The sequence below is a fragment of the Triticum urartu genome, chromosome 7A, assembly GCF_056163025.1.
Source record: "Triticum urartu cultivar PI428250 chromosome 7A, HENAU_Tu73, whole genome shotgun sequence".
Lineage (NCBI taxonomy): Eukaryota > Viridiplantae > Streptophyta > Magnoliopsida > Poales > Poaceae > Triticum > Triticum urartu.
In genome coordinates, this window is record NC_141879.1 from 21,872,284 (window position 1) to 21,890,164 (window position 17,881).

General features: G+C 42.4%; 1 protein-coding gene across 1 annotated transcript in view; it reads right to left on the reverse strand.

The window, feature by feature from the left end:
- Window positions 1–3,862: 3,862 nt before the first annotated feature.
- Window positions 3,863–17,881, reverse strand: part of LOC147957095 (uncharacterized) — a 28,006-nt gene continuing 13,987 nt past the window's right edge. Inside the window, exons 4-8 of the mRNA XM_087531578.1 lie at window positions 5,119–5,187; window positions 4,962–5,057; window positions 4,562–4,825; window positions 4,430–4,449; window positions 3,863–3,943 (exon numbers count right to left, since the gene is read on the reverse strand). Of these exons, the coding sequence (XP_087387704.1) occupies window positions 3,863–3,943; window positions 4,430–4,449; window positions 4,562–4,825; window positions 4,962–5,057; window positions 5,119–5,187 (530 nt within the window). The remainder of the gene's footprint in view (window positions 3,944–4,429; window positions 4,450–4,561; window positions 4,826–4,961; window positions 5,058–5,118; window positions 5,188–17,881) is intronic.

The following is a 17,881-nucleotide window of genomic DNA, read 5'->3' on the forward strand; positions in this document are numbered from 1 at the left end:
GTCTGAAATGTATGTATCTTATAATTAGAGTTGTACTGTCATTTGAGGAGAGAAGTACTATTGAAAGGTCAGGTTGACTTTCTGTAGTATTACAGTAAGAAAAATTCTGTAGATTGCAATGTATTGTTGTAGTATCAAAAACATGTAGTACTTAAATGTGTGGGCAAACAACAGTACATTTTTTCAAAACTTTAGTAAGGTCTGAAATGTATGTATCTTATAATTAGAGTTGTACTGTCATTTGAGGAGATAAGTACTATTGAAAGGTCAGGTTGACTTTCTGTAGTATTACAGTAAGAAAAGTTAACAAAATCTATTATGACATGTTAGGTTGCAATGTATTTCTGTAGTATTACACTAAGAAAAATTATGTAGATGGTACATGTATCATGCAGCAGGACCCGTTATAATATACTACCGTCCATGGCCAGTTTTTTGCAGCCACTACGTTAGATCTTAAGAAGATTTTGGAATTTGAAAGGATAGCATGATCCTAACTAGTACATGCATGCAAGAACTTATGAACATGACCAACTAATCGCCATGGATTAGGTGAAAGAACAGATTTTACTCGGGTTTAAAAAAAGAAGCCGATAATGCAAACTATAATGGTAGTGATCTGCAGCTAACAATTGCAAATACAGTATAGATGGAGTTTAGGGCTGCCAGAACAAACTCTAATTCCTCCTCGTCGGAGGAAACAATGACGTAGTTGTAGATCTACTCGACTGCGTCGTCCACTCCATCAAAAATCGGCATTGCAGCCATTACCGCGGGCAGAAAGTAGTCTTAGCACCAGGATGAGCGAGCGAGGGGAAATTAGACTATGGTGGACCCTCATCCGGACGATATATATATATATGAGAGTCGGAGGGGAATTGTCCGGCTAACCAGGTTGGAAAGTGCCCCTTATCATTCCATCCTTGCATTTTTCCATTACAAAACCTTGCTAATAAACGGGAAAACATTTATTTTCGTTCCTTACTGCACTTGCTTAATAAATAAACGCCGGATTACATATCTATTACATAAGGAAACAATAATTACAAAATCGGGAAATGAATAAACTCTGTTGATCACAATCACAGATTATTTAATGGAATCAGATTTGTTATTCGATGTGATCAACACAATAGTATATTACAAGGAAAAACACCGAACATGCCTTTATATAAACACCGGATATGATCACCTGCCGTAATAAATACTAAGTATGCCGATAATATATTATTTGTTTCCGGATATTATATCTGTATAATGGCTTCTTTTATTTTGGATATATATTATTAAGTCTGCATTTATTAAAATTAAGTTATTTCCTATTTCGGTTTGAGGTTATGTTTTAAACATGCCAATAAACTATAACCTGCATGCTAAATAGTAGGACACAAACTTAATATTGAACTAATGGCATCGACTTTGGAAGGCCAGTGCGTTGCTACTTCGCACTCGTGAGTATCCAGATGGATCATTTTGTGCAATAAATTATATTGTATTTATTGCTAAAATATGGAAGTTATTTCTCTTGCCTTTTACAAAATAGTAAGCGTGCACGTGCAATGCATGTTCGATAATGCAATCCATTTTCTGAATTCCATCTTCGTCTACAATTTTTTTTCAAATAGGCAAAGCAAAAAAATGGAATGAAATTTGTAATGAACAACCATCACTGTACAACATGATAAGTGCAATATTTTGCAAAATTAATTGTTTGAAACGAATACTCTGATAAATATTTTCAGTCTATTTTTAGATCATACGTAGTGTTGTGGAAATCCCACCAGTACAATGATCAAATCATCAAATATCATCTAATCAAACACATGTGTAAAATCGTGTAGTACAAATGTACAGCAAGGTGGACAACATGTTCCTCTCTAATTGCTTAAATGCTTCTTTAGATCCAGAGTCCATCAAAAAGAGAAGTCTTCCAATCTACATGTGATAGCTAGAATGTCAACAACTTAGAAATTTCATAATAATCATATTCAGAAGAAAATTAAAAGATCATAATTACACATTTTATTTTCACACATTGGTGACACTTATTTGGGATTAGTATAGCACCAAAATAATTGCTCTAACATTACATGTGGACATTTGCCTAAAAATAAAATTAAAAGGCAGCAATAGTCCAATCCAAATTTCTTTAGAATATGTTAGTGAAAATTGCAACTACCTATAAAAGATTTATAAAACATGTCAAAAATATTCCAACGCTGGAAAGATCTCCTGTACAAGGAATGCAATCTCTCATTCCATGACCAGAAAATACCACACGCCATATGATAGGATCAAGGTAATAACAAATGTCTTTAAATAGGACTATCGGGTTCTCCTTAGATATTCACATAGAAATTAAAGAATAAACAGTCTGTTACTGAACCAGAATTTTCATACACTCCATTTCATCTGCAGTCTAGTTCGATTGTCATCAGATACCTTGTGGACATAAGAAAATCTACACAAACAAACAAACCTGCAGTTTGCTTGTAGTTACATACAAAATGTTGATAAGAAAATCTGCACAACCAAACATTAGAATTAACAACTCAGGACATCAAGCATGTAAACATAGAGGTATGGACGTAAGTGCAATCAATTCTTATAATTCCAAAACGAAGAAGCACGTCGAAACTCTGCTCTGCATACAATCTGGTGTATCTATCCTACCTGTTCCATTGCCCATTTATGTTTTACATGGTATTCTGTTTACTAAAGTAACTAAATCATGCCCAAAGAACTCAGTCCTCTTAATTCAAAACTTGGTCTACATAAAAACATTTGATACCTGCACAGCCAATCATATTGGCTGGGTGCAACATACATTTCCTCCACAACAGCCCAACCAGTATCCTTTTGATACTGGTTCAAACTACAATGAAATAAGAAATGAAATATCATATTCTCCAGAAGCTGACAGCCACCTGACGCTGCTGTCATTCTAAGTCAAATCCTTCTTGTCCCGCTACAGCACCACAATACAGGATGCTCAATAACAGCCAACACAAGTTCTCAAGGACCAGACTCCCATGAAATGCAGCATTGTACAATTTGTTAGGTCTGAACTATTTCAGATGCGCAGTAAATTCATGAGGGTAAATGAACCAATGCAAGAAAATTATATGTAACCTGAACTGAAATGTTAAGTAATTAGTTTAGATAAGTAAAAGTACCAACTATTAATAAATTTTTCCCAAAGATTGTACACTTCAGCGATCAGACATGTGAGTTGTCACATTTTCCAAAGTCGCACGGGCATTTAAACTTATTCGCAAGTACGCAGGCTATCATTTTATTATTTATTTGAAGTACATATGCAAAATATATCTTCACAACCTACACAATTTCCCTCCTGCTACAGCACCAATCAGAATTATATAGTGCTGACCTAGCAGATGATTTCATAGGATAATAAGGTCGTCCATAAACTTACATTCAAACATACTATCAAAATACCAAAATAATAACAACAGATATGTTAAATTGCCGTAATACAAAAGATTCATTGCATGTTCCAGGTCTTTATCCTGCCAATCATTATATCTGAATCACATAGTAAGCATGAAAAAGTACGCTTGTAGAATATCTTTAACTGCGAATTTCAAAATATCAAAATAGAAATATATATGTAAATAGACGAATTAAGGTTCATCTTGACCATCGCAAGAGTAAATGCTCTGTCATTACTAAACCTGCCAGTCTATTAAGACCAAACTTCAGCCTGTAAGAACTTCCTTGTAGACGATGTTCTTCATCGAGGTCAGTAAGGACACAGTCGGTCTTTTTCGCTTCTTTGAATTGTCCTTTAGCTTGTTGGCCTTCTCCTTCGGCTTGTAGAGAGTACTCATTATGTTTTATACTAACCTGAGTTCAGTTCGTAAGGCCGCGGTACACGTGTGATATCACCATCAGTGCTTTTAGGAACAACAACAACTGCGGTCTGTTCTGTTAGGAAATAAACCACGAGTGTGTCATTGCGTGCGTCGCGGTGGTATGAGCCCCGGTCGCGTAGTTCATTGGCGTAGTTAGTAGCAGCCGTAGAGTACGCTTTAGAGCGCGTCGTGGGTTGGCCTGGGCGAGCAAGACGCGAGCGTTAGAATAGGGGAGGCGGGCTGCATTATGCGCATGGTTAGCTAGTGGCCTAGATGACCGGATAGTGCATGTGTGGGTTAGTTGGTTAGTGCGTGAGTGGCACAAAATCTGGACAGGTTGTTGCTCCGGCTGATTGCGTGCGTGTGTGTGGTCGGATGCTACTTAAGCACTTGTACTCATGTTTGTTTGGTTTTGAGTCCAGAGGAATAAAAAGGCCAAGATACAGGCGTTCGTCGCCGGAATATCCTTTGTGTGCTCCACTGTCCTTCTTCTTCCTCCGTCCGTGCGAGAGAGAGAGAGTGAGAGTGCAGCTGGAGGTGTCCTGGATTCCAACATGTTCAGTGATGGATTGATCTGAAATTGGTTCATAAAAGTAAATAGACGATCTTGTAATAGATTCAGCAAGTTGTGAGGGTAGTCAAAGCAGGAATGCACATTTTTTTCATTATAAATCAAACAATCATACCAGAAATTGAAAGGTAAGCTTGACTTTCATGCTCAAGTTTCTTTGCTTCCTCCTCTTTTTTCCGGCGATAAGTAGCTCGCCTCTTGGCGTTTATCTGCTCCCTTTTTTCATCAGATAAGATACCTTTTTTAGGTTGTTTGGTGACGTTGTCGAAAGATCCTGTAGTCATGTGCTCGGATGTTGAAACGGTTTGGGATAAAACTTGAGCAGTTGACATAGTGTACAGGTGTATTCCTCCGTCAATAGGAGACACATCAAGAACATCTGGAACAAAACAAAAGCAAAATGATATTTTTCTTATGCTGTTCTTGAACATATGCAACACGATCTCTATAAGCATGATATTTTTCTTATGCTGTTCTTTTTGCCGGTTCTCATTTTCAATATGTTTTTTGCTCACGTGAGATCAAATTGGGAGGCCGCTGATCACATGTGATATCACCATCACTGGGTTGGGGAACGACCGGGTCCGCGGTCTGTTCAGGTATGGAGTGGCCTGGAGCATGGTTCATACAAGAGAATAAAGTGACGAGTACTCTATCCGCACAGCCTCATACCTGGACTAATAGGGTGATTATCAACAACGTTTGTCCCAGCCGTCTGATATCCACTAGTAGAAAACAGGGCTATGGTCCAGGCCGCATCAGCCCATTAGTCCCGGTTCAGTCTAGAACCGGGACCAATGTGGGCATTGGTCCCGGTTCGTGAGCCCAGGGGGCCGGCCGGGCCACGTGGGCCATTGGTCCCGGTTCGTCTGGACCTTTTGGTCCCGGTTGGTGGGATGAACCGGGACCAATGGGCCTCCCTCCTGGCCCACTACCGTTGGTCCCGGTTGGTAGCTTGAACCGGGACCAAAGGCTCCCCTTTAGTCCCGGTTCATGTCACCAACCGGGACCAATGAGGTGCCTATATATACCCCTCGCTCGCGAGCAGAGCACCCCAGTGCTCTGTTTTTCTCTGGCCGAGGGGGAGAGGGCTTTGTGGTGCTCTAGCTCACCTCCTATGCACATGAGCTGTTCGATGGAATGCCCGAGCCACACTACTTAAGCTTTCTCCTCTCGAAGCTCGACCTCCAAGCTCCATTTTCCTCGAGATTTGTCTAGATTTAGCGGTCCGTCACGCCCCGTCTGAAGGAAATATGCCCTAGGGGCAATAATAAAGTTATTATTTATTTCCTTATTTCATGATAAATGTTTATTATTCATGCTAGAATTGTATTAACCGGAAACATAATACATGTGTGAATACATAGACAAACAGAGTGTCACTAGTATGCCTCTACTTGACTAGCTCGTTAATCAAAGATGGTTATGTTTCCTAACCATAGACAAAGAGTTGTTATTTGATTAACGAGGTCACATCATTAGTTGAATGATCTGATTGACATGACCCATTCCATTAGCTTAGCACCCGATCGTTTAGTATGTTGCTATTGCTTTCTTCATGACTTATACATGTTCCTATGACTATGAGATTATGCAACTCCCGTTTGCCGGAGGAACACTTTGGGTGCTACCAAACGTCACAACGTAACTGGGTGATTATAAAGGAGCACTACAGGTGTCTCCAAAGGTAGATGTTGGGTTGGCGTATTTCGAGATTAGGATTTGTCACTCCGATTGTCGGAGAGGTATCTCTGGGCCCTCTCGGTAATGCACATCACATAAGCCTTGCAAGCATTGCAACTAATATGTTAGTTGTGAGATGATGTATTACGGAACGAGTAAAGAGACTTACCGGTAACGAGATTGAACTAGGTATTGGATACCGACGATCGAATCCCGGGTAAGTAACATATCGATGACAAAGGGAACAACGTATGTTGTTATGCGGTCTGACCGATAAAGATCTTCGTAGAATATGTAGGAGCCAATATGGGCATCCAGGTCCCGCTATTGGTTATTGACCAGAGACGTGTCTCGGTCATGTCTACATTGTTCTCGAACCCGTAGGGTCCGCACGCTTAAGGTTACGATGACAGTTATATTATGAGTTTATGCATTTTGATGTACCGAAGGTTGTTCGGAGTCCCGGATGTGATCACGGACATGACGAGGAGTCTCGAAATGGTCGAGACGTAAAGATTGATTGGAAGCCTATGTTTGGATATCGGAAGTGTTCCGGGTGAAATCGGGATTTTACCGGGTTACCGGGAGGTTACCGGAACCCCCCGGGAATCATATGGGCCTTAGTGGGCCTTAGTGGAAAGGTGAAAGGGCTTCCCATAAGGGCTGCGCGCCTCCCCCCCTCCCCTAGTCCTATTAGGACTAGGAGAGGTGGCCGGCCACCCCTCTCCCTCTTTCCCCCTTGGGAATCCTAGTTGGAATAGGATTGGGGGGGGAGTCCTACTCCTCCTGCGCCCTCCTCCTGGCCGGCGCCGCCCTCCCCCTTGGCTCCTTTATATACTGAGGCAGAGGCACCCCAGAAAGACACAAGTTGATCCACGTGATCTATTCCTTAGCCGTGTGCGGTGCCCCCTGCCACCATATTCCTCGATAATACTGTAGCGGAGTTTAGGCGAAGCCCTGCTGCTGTAGTTCATCAAGATCGTCACCACGCCGTCGTGCTGACGAAACTCTTCCCCGACACTTTGCTGGATCGGAGTCCGGGGATCGTCATCGAGCTGAACGTGTGCTCGAACTCGGAGGTGCCGTAGTTTCGGTGCTTGATCGGTTGGATCGTGAAGACGTACGACTACTTCCTCTACGTCGTGTCAGCGCTTCCGCAGTCGGTCTGCGTTGGGTACGTAGACAACACTCTCCCCTCTCGTTGCTATGCATCACATGATCTTGCGTGTGCGTAGGAAATTTTTTGAAATTACTACAAAACCCAACAGTGGCATCCGAGCCTAGGTTTTATGTGTTGATGTTATATGCACGAGTAGAACACAAGTGAGTTGTGGGCGATATAAGTCATACTGCCTACAAGCATGTCATACTTTGGTTCGGCGGTATTGTTGGATGAAGCGGCCCGGACCGACATTACGCGTACGCTTACGCGAGACCGGTTCTCCCGACGTGCTTTGCACAAAGGTGGCTAGCGGGTGACTGTCTCTCCAACTTTAGTTGAACCGAGTGTGGCTACGCCCGGTCCTTGCGAAGGTTAAAACGGAGTCTATTTGACAAACTATCGTTGTGGTTTTGATGCGTAGGTAAGATTGGTTCTTGCTTAAGCCCGTAGCAGCCACGTAAAATATGCAACAACAAAGTAGAGGACGTCTAACTTGTTTTTGCAGGGCATGTTGTGATGTGATGTGGTCAAAACGTGATGAGATATAAGTTGTTGTATGAGATGATCATGTTTTGTTATTGGCAACTGGCAAAAGCCTTATGGTTGTCTTTATATTGCATAAGATGCAAGCGCCAAATAATTGCTTTACTTTATCGCTATGCGATAGCAATAGTTGCAAGAGCAATAGTTGGCGAGACGACCGTGTGACGACACATTGATATAGATCAAGATGATGGAGATCATGGTGTCATGCCGGTGACGATGGAAATCATGACGATGCTTTGGAGACGGAGATCAAAGGCACAAGATGATGATGGCCATATCATGTCACATATTTTGATTGCATGTGATGTTTATCTTTTATACATCTTATTTTGCTTAGTTTGACGGTAGCATTTTAAGATGATCTCTCACTAATTATCAAGAAGTGTTCTCCCTGAGTATGCACCGTTGCCAAAGTTCGTCGTGCCCAGACACCACGTGATGATCGGGTGTGATAAGCTCTACGTCCATCTACAACGGGTGCAAGCCAGTTTTGCACACGCGGAATACTCAGGTTAAACTTGACGAGCCTAGCATATGCAGATATGGCCTTGGAACACGGAGACCGAAAGATCGAGCGTGAATCATATAGTAGATATGATCAACATAGTGATGTTCACCAATGAAACTACTCCATCTCACGTGATGATCGGACATGGTTTAGTTGATTTGGATCACGTAATCACTTAGAGGATTAGAGCGATGTCTATCTAAGTGGGAGTTCTTAAGTGATATGATTAATTGAAATTAAATTTATCATGAACTTAGTCCTGGTAGTATTTGCAAATTATGTTGTAGATGAATAGCTCGCGTTGTTGCTTCCCTGTGTTTATTTTGATATGTTCCTAGAGAAAATTGTGTTGAAAGATGTTAGTAGCAATGATGCGGATTGGATCCGTGATCTGAGGTTTATCCTCATTGCTGCACAGAAGAATTATGTTCTTGATGCACCGCTAGGTGACGGACCTATTGCAGGAGCAGATGCAGACGTTATGAACGTTTGGCTAGCTCAATATGATGACTACTTGATAGTTTAGTGCACCATGCTTAATGGCTTAGAATCGGGACTTCAAAGACAATTTTGAACGTCATGGAGCATATGAGATGTTCCAGGAGTTGAAGTTAATATTTCAAGCAAATACCCGAGTTGAGATATATGTAGTCTCCAACAAGTTCTATAGCTAAAAGATGGAGGAGAATCGCTCAACTAGTGAGCATGTGCCCAGATTGTCTGAGTACAACAATCGCTTGAATCAAGTGGGAGTTAATCTTCCAGATAAGATAGTGATTGACAGAATTCTCTAGTCACCATCACCAAGTTAGTAGAACTTCGTGATGAACTATGATATGCAAGGGATAACGGAAACGATTCCCAAGCTCTTCGTAATGCGGAAATTGACGAAGGTAGAAATCGAGAAAAACATCAAGTGTTGATGGTAGACAAGACCACTAGTTTCAAGAAAAGGGCAGAGGGAAGAAGGGGAACTTCAAGAAGAACAGCAAGCAAGTTGCTGCTCAAGTGAAGAAGCCCAAGTCTGGTCCTAAGCCTAAGACTAAGTGTTTCTACTGCAAAGGGACTGGTCACTGGAAGCGGAACTACCCCAAGTGATTGGCAGATAAGAAGGATGGCAAAGTGAACACAAGTATATTTGATATACATGTTATTGATGTGTACTTTACTAGTGTTTATAGCAACCCCTCAGTATTTGATACTAGTTCAGTTGCTAAGATTAGTAACTCGAAACGGGAGTTGCAGAATAAACAGAGACTAGTTAAGGGTGAAGTGACGATGTGTGTTGGAAGTGGTTCCAAGATTGATATGATCATCATCGCACACTCCCTATACTTTCGGGATTAGTGTTGAACCTGAATAAGTGTTATTTGGTGTTTGCGTTGAGCATGAATATGATTTGATCATGTTTATTGTAATACGGTTATTCATTTAAGTAAGATAATAAATTGTTGTTCTGTTTACATGAATAAAACCTTATATGGTTACACACCCAATGAAAATAGTTCGTTGGATCTCGATCGTAGTGATACACATAATCATAATATTGAAACCAAAAGATGCAAAGTTAATAATGATAGTGCAACTTATTTGTAGCACTGCCATTTAGGTCATATTGGTGTAAAGCGCATGAAGAAACTCCATGCTGATGGGATTTTGGAATCACTTGATGCTTGCGAACCATGCCTTTTGGGCAAGATGACTAAAACGCCGTTCTCCGGAACAATGAAGCAAGCAACAGATTTGTTGGAGATCATACATGAATATTAAGTCTTGCAGCAGGTATCATTATTTTCTGACCTTCACAGATGAATATTAAGGCTTGCAGCAGGTATCATTATTTTCTGACCTTCACAGATGATTTGAGCAGATATGGGGATATCTACTTGATGAAACATAAGTCTGAAACATTTGAACAGTTCAAAGAATTTTAGAGTGAAGTGGAAAATCATCGTGACAAGAAAATAAAAGTTTCTACGATATGATCGCAGAGGTAAAATATTTGAGTTACGAATTTGGTCTTCAATTAAAACAATGTGGAATAGTTTTGCAACTCACGCCACCCGGAACACCACAGCGTAATGGTGTGTCCGAACATCGTAATCATACTTTACTAGATATGGTGCGATCTATGATGTCTATTACTGATTTACCGCTATCGTTTTGGGGTTATGCATTAGAGACAGCTGCATTCACGTTAAATAGGGCACCATCTAAATCCGTTGAGACGACACTGTGTGAACTATGGTTTGGCAAGAAACCTAAGCTGTCGTTTCTTAAAGTTTGGGGTTGCGATGCTTATATGAAAAAGTTTCATCCTGATAAGCTCAAACTCAAATCGGAGAAGTGCGTCTTTATAGAATATCCAAAGGAAACTATTGGATACACCTTCTATCACAGATCCGAAGGCAAGACTTTTGTTGCTAAATTCGGAAACTTTCTAGAGAAGGAGTTTCTCTCGAAAGAAGTGAGTGGGGGGAAAGTAGAACTTGACGAGGTAACTGTACCTGCTCCCTTATTGGAAAGTAGTACATCACAGAAAACTGTTTCTGTGACACCTACACCAGTTAGTGAGGAAGCTAATGATGATGATCATGAAACTTCAGAACAAGATACTACTGAACCCGTAGATCAACCAGAGTAAGATCCGCGCCAGAGTGGTACGGTAATCCTTTTCTGGAAGTCATGCTACTAGATCATGATGAACCTACGAACTATGAGGAAGCGATGATGAGCCCAGATTCCGCGAAATGGTTTGAGGCCATGAAATCTGAGATATGATCCATGTATGAGAACAAAGTATGGACTTTGATGGATTTGCCCGATGATCGGCAAGCCATAGAAAATAAATGGATCTTCAAGAGGAAGACAGACGCTGATAGTAGTGTTACTATCTACAAAGCTAGAATTGTCGCAAAAGGTTTTCAACAAGTTCAAGGTGTTGACTACGATGAGAGTTTCTCACTCGTATCTATGCTTAAGTCTGTCCGAATCATGTTAGCAATTGCTGCGTTTTATGAAATCTGGCAAATGGATAAACAAAACTGCATTCCTTAATGGATTTACTAAAGAAGAGTTGTATACGATACAACTAGAAGGTTTTGTCGATCCTAAAGGTGTTAACTAAATATGCAAGCTCCAGCGATCCATCTATGGACTGGTGCAAGAATCTCGGAGTTGGAATATACGCTTTGATAAGTTGATCAAAGCATATAGTTTTATACAGACTTGCGGTGAAGCCTGTATTTACAAGAAAGTGAGTGGGAGCACTACAGCATTTCTGATAAGTATATGTGAATGACATATTGTTGATCGGAAATAATGTAGAATTATTCTGCAAAGCATAAAGGAGCGTTTGAAAGGAGTTTTTCAAAGAAAGACTTTGGTGAAGCTGCTTACATATTGAGCTTCAAGATCTATAGAGATAGATCAAGACGCTTGATAAGTTTTTTCAATGAGTACATACCTTGACAAGATTTTGAAGTAGTTCAAAATGGAGCAGTCAAAGAAAGAGTTCTTGCCTATATTACAAGGTGTGAAGTTGAGTAAAACTCAAAGCCCGACCACGGCAAAATATAGAAAGAGAATGAAATTCATTCCCTATGCCTCAGTCATAGGTTCTATAAAGTATGCCATGTTGTATACCAGATCTATTGTATGCCCTACCACTGAGTTTGGCAAGGGAGTACGATAGTGATCTAGGAGTAGATCACTGGACAGCGGTCAAAATTATCCTTAGTGGAATAAGGATATGTTTCTCGATTATGGAAGTGAAAAAAAAGGTTCGTCGTAAAGGGTTACGCCGATGCAAGTTTTGACACTAATCTAGATGACTCTAAGTCTCGGTCTAGATACATATTGAAAGTGGGAGCAATTAGCTAGAGTAGCTCCATGCAGAGCATTGTTGACATAGAAATTTGCAAAATACATGCGGATCTGCATGTGGCAGACCCGTTGACTAAGATTCTCTCACAAGCAAAACATGATCACACCTTAGTACTCCTTGGGTGTTAATCACATAGCGATGTGAACTAGATTACTGAATCTAGTAAACCCTTTGGGTGTTGGTCACATGGCGATGTGAACTATGGGTGTTAATCACATGATGATGTGAACTATCGATGTTAATCACATGGTGATGTGATCTAGATTATTGACTCTAGTGCAAGTGGGAGACTAAAGGAAATATGCCCTAGAGGCAATAATAAAGTTATTATTTATTTCCTTATTTCATGATAAATGTTTATTATTCATGCTAGAATTGTATTAACCGGAAACATAATACATGTGTGAATACATAGACAAACAGAGTGTCACTAGTATGCCTCTACTTGACTAGCTCGTTAATCAAAGATGGTTATGTTTCCTAACCATAGACAAAGAGTTGTTATTTGATTAACGAGGTCACATCATTAGTTGAATGATCTGATTGACATGACCCATTCCATTAGCTTAGCACCCGATCGTTTAGTATGTTGCTATTGCTTTCTTCATGACTTATACATGTTCCTATGACTATGAGATTATGCAACTCCCGTTTGCCGGAGGAACACTTTGGGTGCTACCAAACGTCACAACGTAACTGGGTGATTATAAAGGAGCATTACAGGTGTCTCCAAAGGTAGATGTTGGGTTGGCGTATTTCGATATTAGGATTTGTCACTCCGATTGTCGGAGAGGTATCTCTGGGCCCTCTCGGTAATGCACAACACATAAGCCTTGCAAGCATTGCAACTAATATGTTAGTTGTGAGATGATGTATTACGGAACAAGTAAAGAGACTTACCGGTAACGAGATTGAACTAGGTATTGGATACCGACGATCGAATCTCGGGTAAGTAACATACCGATGACAAAGGGAACAACGTATGTTGTTATGCGGTCTGACCGATAAAGATCTTCGTAGAATATGTAGGAGCCAATATGGGCATCTAGGTCCCGCTATTGGTTATTGACCAGAGACGTGTCTCGGTCATGTCTACATTGTTCTCGAACCCGTAGGTCCGCACGCTTAAGGTTACGATGACAGTTATATTATGAGTTTATGCATTTTGATGTACCGAAGGTTGTTCGGAGTCTCGGATGTGATCACGGACATGACGAGGAGTCTCGAAATGGTCGAGGCGTAAAGATTGATATATTGGAAGCCTATGTTTGGATATCGGAAGTGTTCCGGGTGAAATCGAGATTTTACCGGGTTACCGGGAGGTTACCGGAACCCCCCGGGAATCATATGGGCCTTAGTGGGCCTTAGTGGAAAGGTGAAAGGGCTGCCCATAAGGGCTGCGCGCCTCCCCCCCCCCTCCCCTAGTCCTATTAGTACTAGGAGAGGTGGCCGGCCACCCCTCTCCCTCTTTCCCCCTTGGGAATCCTAGTTGGAATAGGATTGGGGGGGAGTCCTACTCCCGGTAGGAGTCCGGGAGTAGGACTCCTCCTGCGCCCTCCTCCTGGCCGGCGCCCCCCTCCCCCTTGGCTCCTTTATATACTGAGGCAGAGGCACCCCAGAAAGACACAAGTTGATCCACGTGATCTATTCCTTAGCCGTGTGCGGTGCCCCCTGCCACCATATTCCTCGATAATACTGTAGCGGAGTTTAGGCGAAGCCCTGCTGCTGTAGTTCATCAAGATCGTCACCACGCCGTCGTGCTGACGGAACTCTTCCCCAACACTTTGCTGGATCGGAGTCCGGGGATCGTCATCGAGCTGAACGTGTGCTCGAACTCGGAGGTGCCGTAGTTTCGGTGCTTGATCGGTTGGATCGTGAAGACGTACGACTACTTCCTCTACGTCGTGTCAGCGCTTCCGCAGTCGGTCTGCGTTGGGTACGTAGACAACACTCTCCCCTCTCGTTGCTATGCATCACATGATCTTGCGTGTGCGTAGGAAATTTTTTGAAATTACTACGAAACCCAACACCGTCCCCGTCTTCACCGCCGTCGATCACCCGCGCCGATCTCATCACCGACACCACCGTGGTGAGCCTCTTGTTCTTATCTTCTTTCTAAAAGGAAAAATATTCTTACTTGTATGTTTATATAGATACTTGTATCATTTTCTTACATTTTTATTGCATCTTATATAGGTCGATGGTTTTGGTATCCGCCCCCGTCGGCCCTCGTCCTGTCTATGATTCGGATTTGGTATGTATATTATCTTTATAACTATTGGTTCATTTATTGTTTATGAAAATTATGCTGACCAACGTGACATAGATTTTATTTATCTAGGATGTATGTGAAGCGGAAATGCCAACCGACCTTGTCGAGAGGTTAAATTTAGTTGAAGAAGAAAACAATTTGTTGAAGGAAAAAATAAAAAAAATTGGGGAGGAGAAGATGATATTGGAGTTGCATGTTGCGGATGTCGTCGATGATCACAAGATCAAGATGGATGCAATGCGCTTGAAGATTAGAAAGATTAGAAAATATGCCATTCATACCGAGGCTTGGTATCATTATGCCGTTGGATCAATTGTTACCTTGGTTGCGATTATGATCGCATTTGTTTTCGCATTGAAATGTTTTACATAGTTTCAATGTATGGTTTAATTAATTAGATGCTCTGGAGAGCTATATGTTATTAGATGAGAACTATGTATGCACTTTGGTTTTAATGTGATGATGAACTTCTATTAATTTGGACACTTAATTATATATAATGCATGCAGATGAACCGGCAATGGATGTACGGTGACAGACACACCCGCGAGTACATTAAGGGCGTGCATGAGTTTCTCGATGCGGCTGAGGCAAACAAGCAGAATGGTTTTATGTGTTGTCCATGCACTGAATGTGGGAATACGAGGTCTTACTCTAACCGGAAAATCCTTCACTCCCACCTGCTTTACAAGGGTTTCATGCCACACTATAATGTTTGGATGAGGCACGGAGAAATAGGGGTTATGATGGAAGACGGCGAAGAAGAAGAGTACGATGACAACTATGTGCCCCCTGAATACGGTGATGCTGCAACGGGGGGAGCTGGTGAAGATCAAGAGGAACCAGACGATGTGCCCAATGATGCTGCCACGGGTGAAGCTGCTGAAGATCAAGAGGAACCAGACGATGTGCCCGATGATGATGATCTCCGCCGGGTCATTGTCGATGCAAGGACGCAATGCATTAGTCAAAAGGAGAAGCTGAAGTTCGATCGCATGTTAGAGGATCACAAAAAAGGGTTATACCACAATTGCGAAGATGGCAACACAAAGCTCGGTACCGTACTGGAATTGCTGCAGTGGAAGGCAGAGAATGCTGTGGCTGACAAAGGATTTGAGAAGCTACTGAAAATATTGAAGAAGAAGCTTCCAAAGGATAACGAATTGCCCGACAGTACATACGCAGCAAAGAAGGTCGTATGCCCTCTAGGATTGGAGGTGGAGAAGATACATGCATGCCCTAATGACTGCATCCTCTACCGCGGTGCATACAAGGATCTGAACGCATGCCCGGTATGCGGTGCGTTGCGGTATAAGATCAGATGAGATGACCCTGGTGATGTTGACGGCGAGCCCCTCAGGAAGAGGGTTCCTGCGAAGGTGATGTGGTATGCTCCTATAATACCACGGTTGAAACGTCTGTTCAGAAACGAAGAGCATGCCAAGTTGATGCGATGGCACAGTGAGAACCGAAAGAAAGATGGGAAGTTGAGAGCACCCGCTGACGGGTCGAAGTGGAGAAAAATCGAGAGAAAGTACTGGGATGAGTTTGCAAAGGACCCAAGGAATGTATGGTTTGCTTTAAGCGCGGATGGCATTAATCCTTTCAGGGAGCAGAGCAGCAATCACAGCACCTGGCCCGTGACTCTATGTATGTATAACCTTCCTCCTTGGATGTGCATGAAGCAGAAGTTCATTATGATGCCAGTTCTCATCCAAGGCGCTAAGCAACCCGGCAACGAAATTGATGTGTACCTAAGGCCATTAGTTGAAGAACTTTTACAGCTGTGGAATGGAAACGGTGTACGTACGTGGGATGAGCACAGACAGGAGGAATTTAACCTTAAGGCGTTGCTGTTCGTGACCATCAACGATTGGCCCGCTCTCAGTAACCTTTCAGGACAGACAAACAAAGGATACCACGCATGCACGCACTGTTTAGATGACACTGAAAGTATATACCTGGACAAATGCAGGAAGAATGTGTACCTGGGCCATCGTCGATTTCTTCCGACCAACCATCAATGTTGAAAGAAAGGCAAGCATTTCAAAGGCGAGGCAGATCACCGGAAGAAGCCCGCCATGCGCACCGGTGATCATGTGCTTGCTATGGTCAATGATTTACACTACGTAATCTTTGGAAAGGGTCCCGGTGGACTAGCTGGTCCGAATGACGCTGAGGGACACGCACCCATGTGGAAGAAGAAATCTATATTTTGGGACCTACCCTACTGGAAAGACCTAGAGGTCCGCTCCTCAATCGACGTGATGCACATGACGAAGAACCTTTGCGTGAACCTGCTAGGCTTCTTGGGCGTGTATGGGAAGACAAAAGATACACCTCAGGCATGGGAGGACCTGCAACGTTTGCACGAAAAAGACGGCATGCCTCCGAAGTAGTATAAAGGTCCTGCCAGCTACGCTCTTACGAAAGAAGAGAAAGAAATCTTCTTTGAATGCCTGCTCAGTATGAAGGTCACGACTGGCTTCTCGTCGAATATAAAGGGAATAATAAATATGCCAGAGAAAAAGTTTCAGAACCTAAAGTCTCATGACTGCCACGTGATTATGACGCAACTGCTTCCGGTTGCATTGAGGGGGCTTCTACCAGAAAACGTCCGATTTGCCATTGTGAAGCTATGTGCATTCCTCAATGCAATCTCTCAGAAGGTGATCGATCCAGAAATCGTACCAAGGCTAAGGAGTGATGTGGCGCAATGTCTTGTCAGTTTCGAGCTGGTGTTCCCACCATCCTTCTTCAATATCATGACGCACGTCCTAGTTCATCTAGTCGACGAGATTGTCATCCTGGGGCCCGTATTTCTACACAATATGTTCCCCTTTGAGAGGCTCATGGGAGTCCTAAAGAAATATGTCCGTAACCGCGCTAGGCCAGAAGGAAGCATCTCCATGGGCCATCAAACAGAGGATGTTATCGGGTTTTGTGTTGACTTCATTCCTGGCCTTAACAAGATAGGTCTCCCTAAATCGCGGTATGAGGGGAGATTGACTGGAAAAGGCACTCTTGGAAGAGACTCAATAATATGCAGGGACGGATATTCTTGGTCTCAAGCACACTACACAGTTCTATAGAACTCTACCTTGGTGACCCCGTATGTCGATGAACACAAGAACAGTCTGCGCTCCAAACACCTGGAGCAATGCGACGACTGGATTACATGTGAACACATCAGGACTTTCAGCAGTTGGTTGGAAACACGTCTCAGAGGTGACAACACTGTTTGTGATGAGTTGTACTTGTTGTCCAGGGGACCATCTTTGACTGTATTGACTTACAAAGGATACGAGATAAATGGGAATACATTTTACACGATCGCCCAAGATCAAAAGAGCACCAACCAAAACAGCGGTGTCCGCT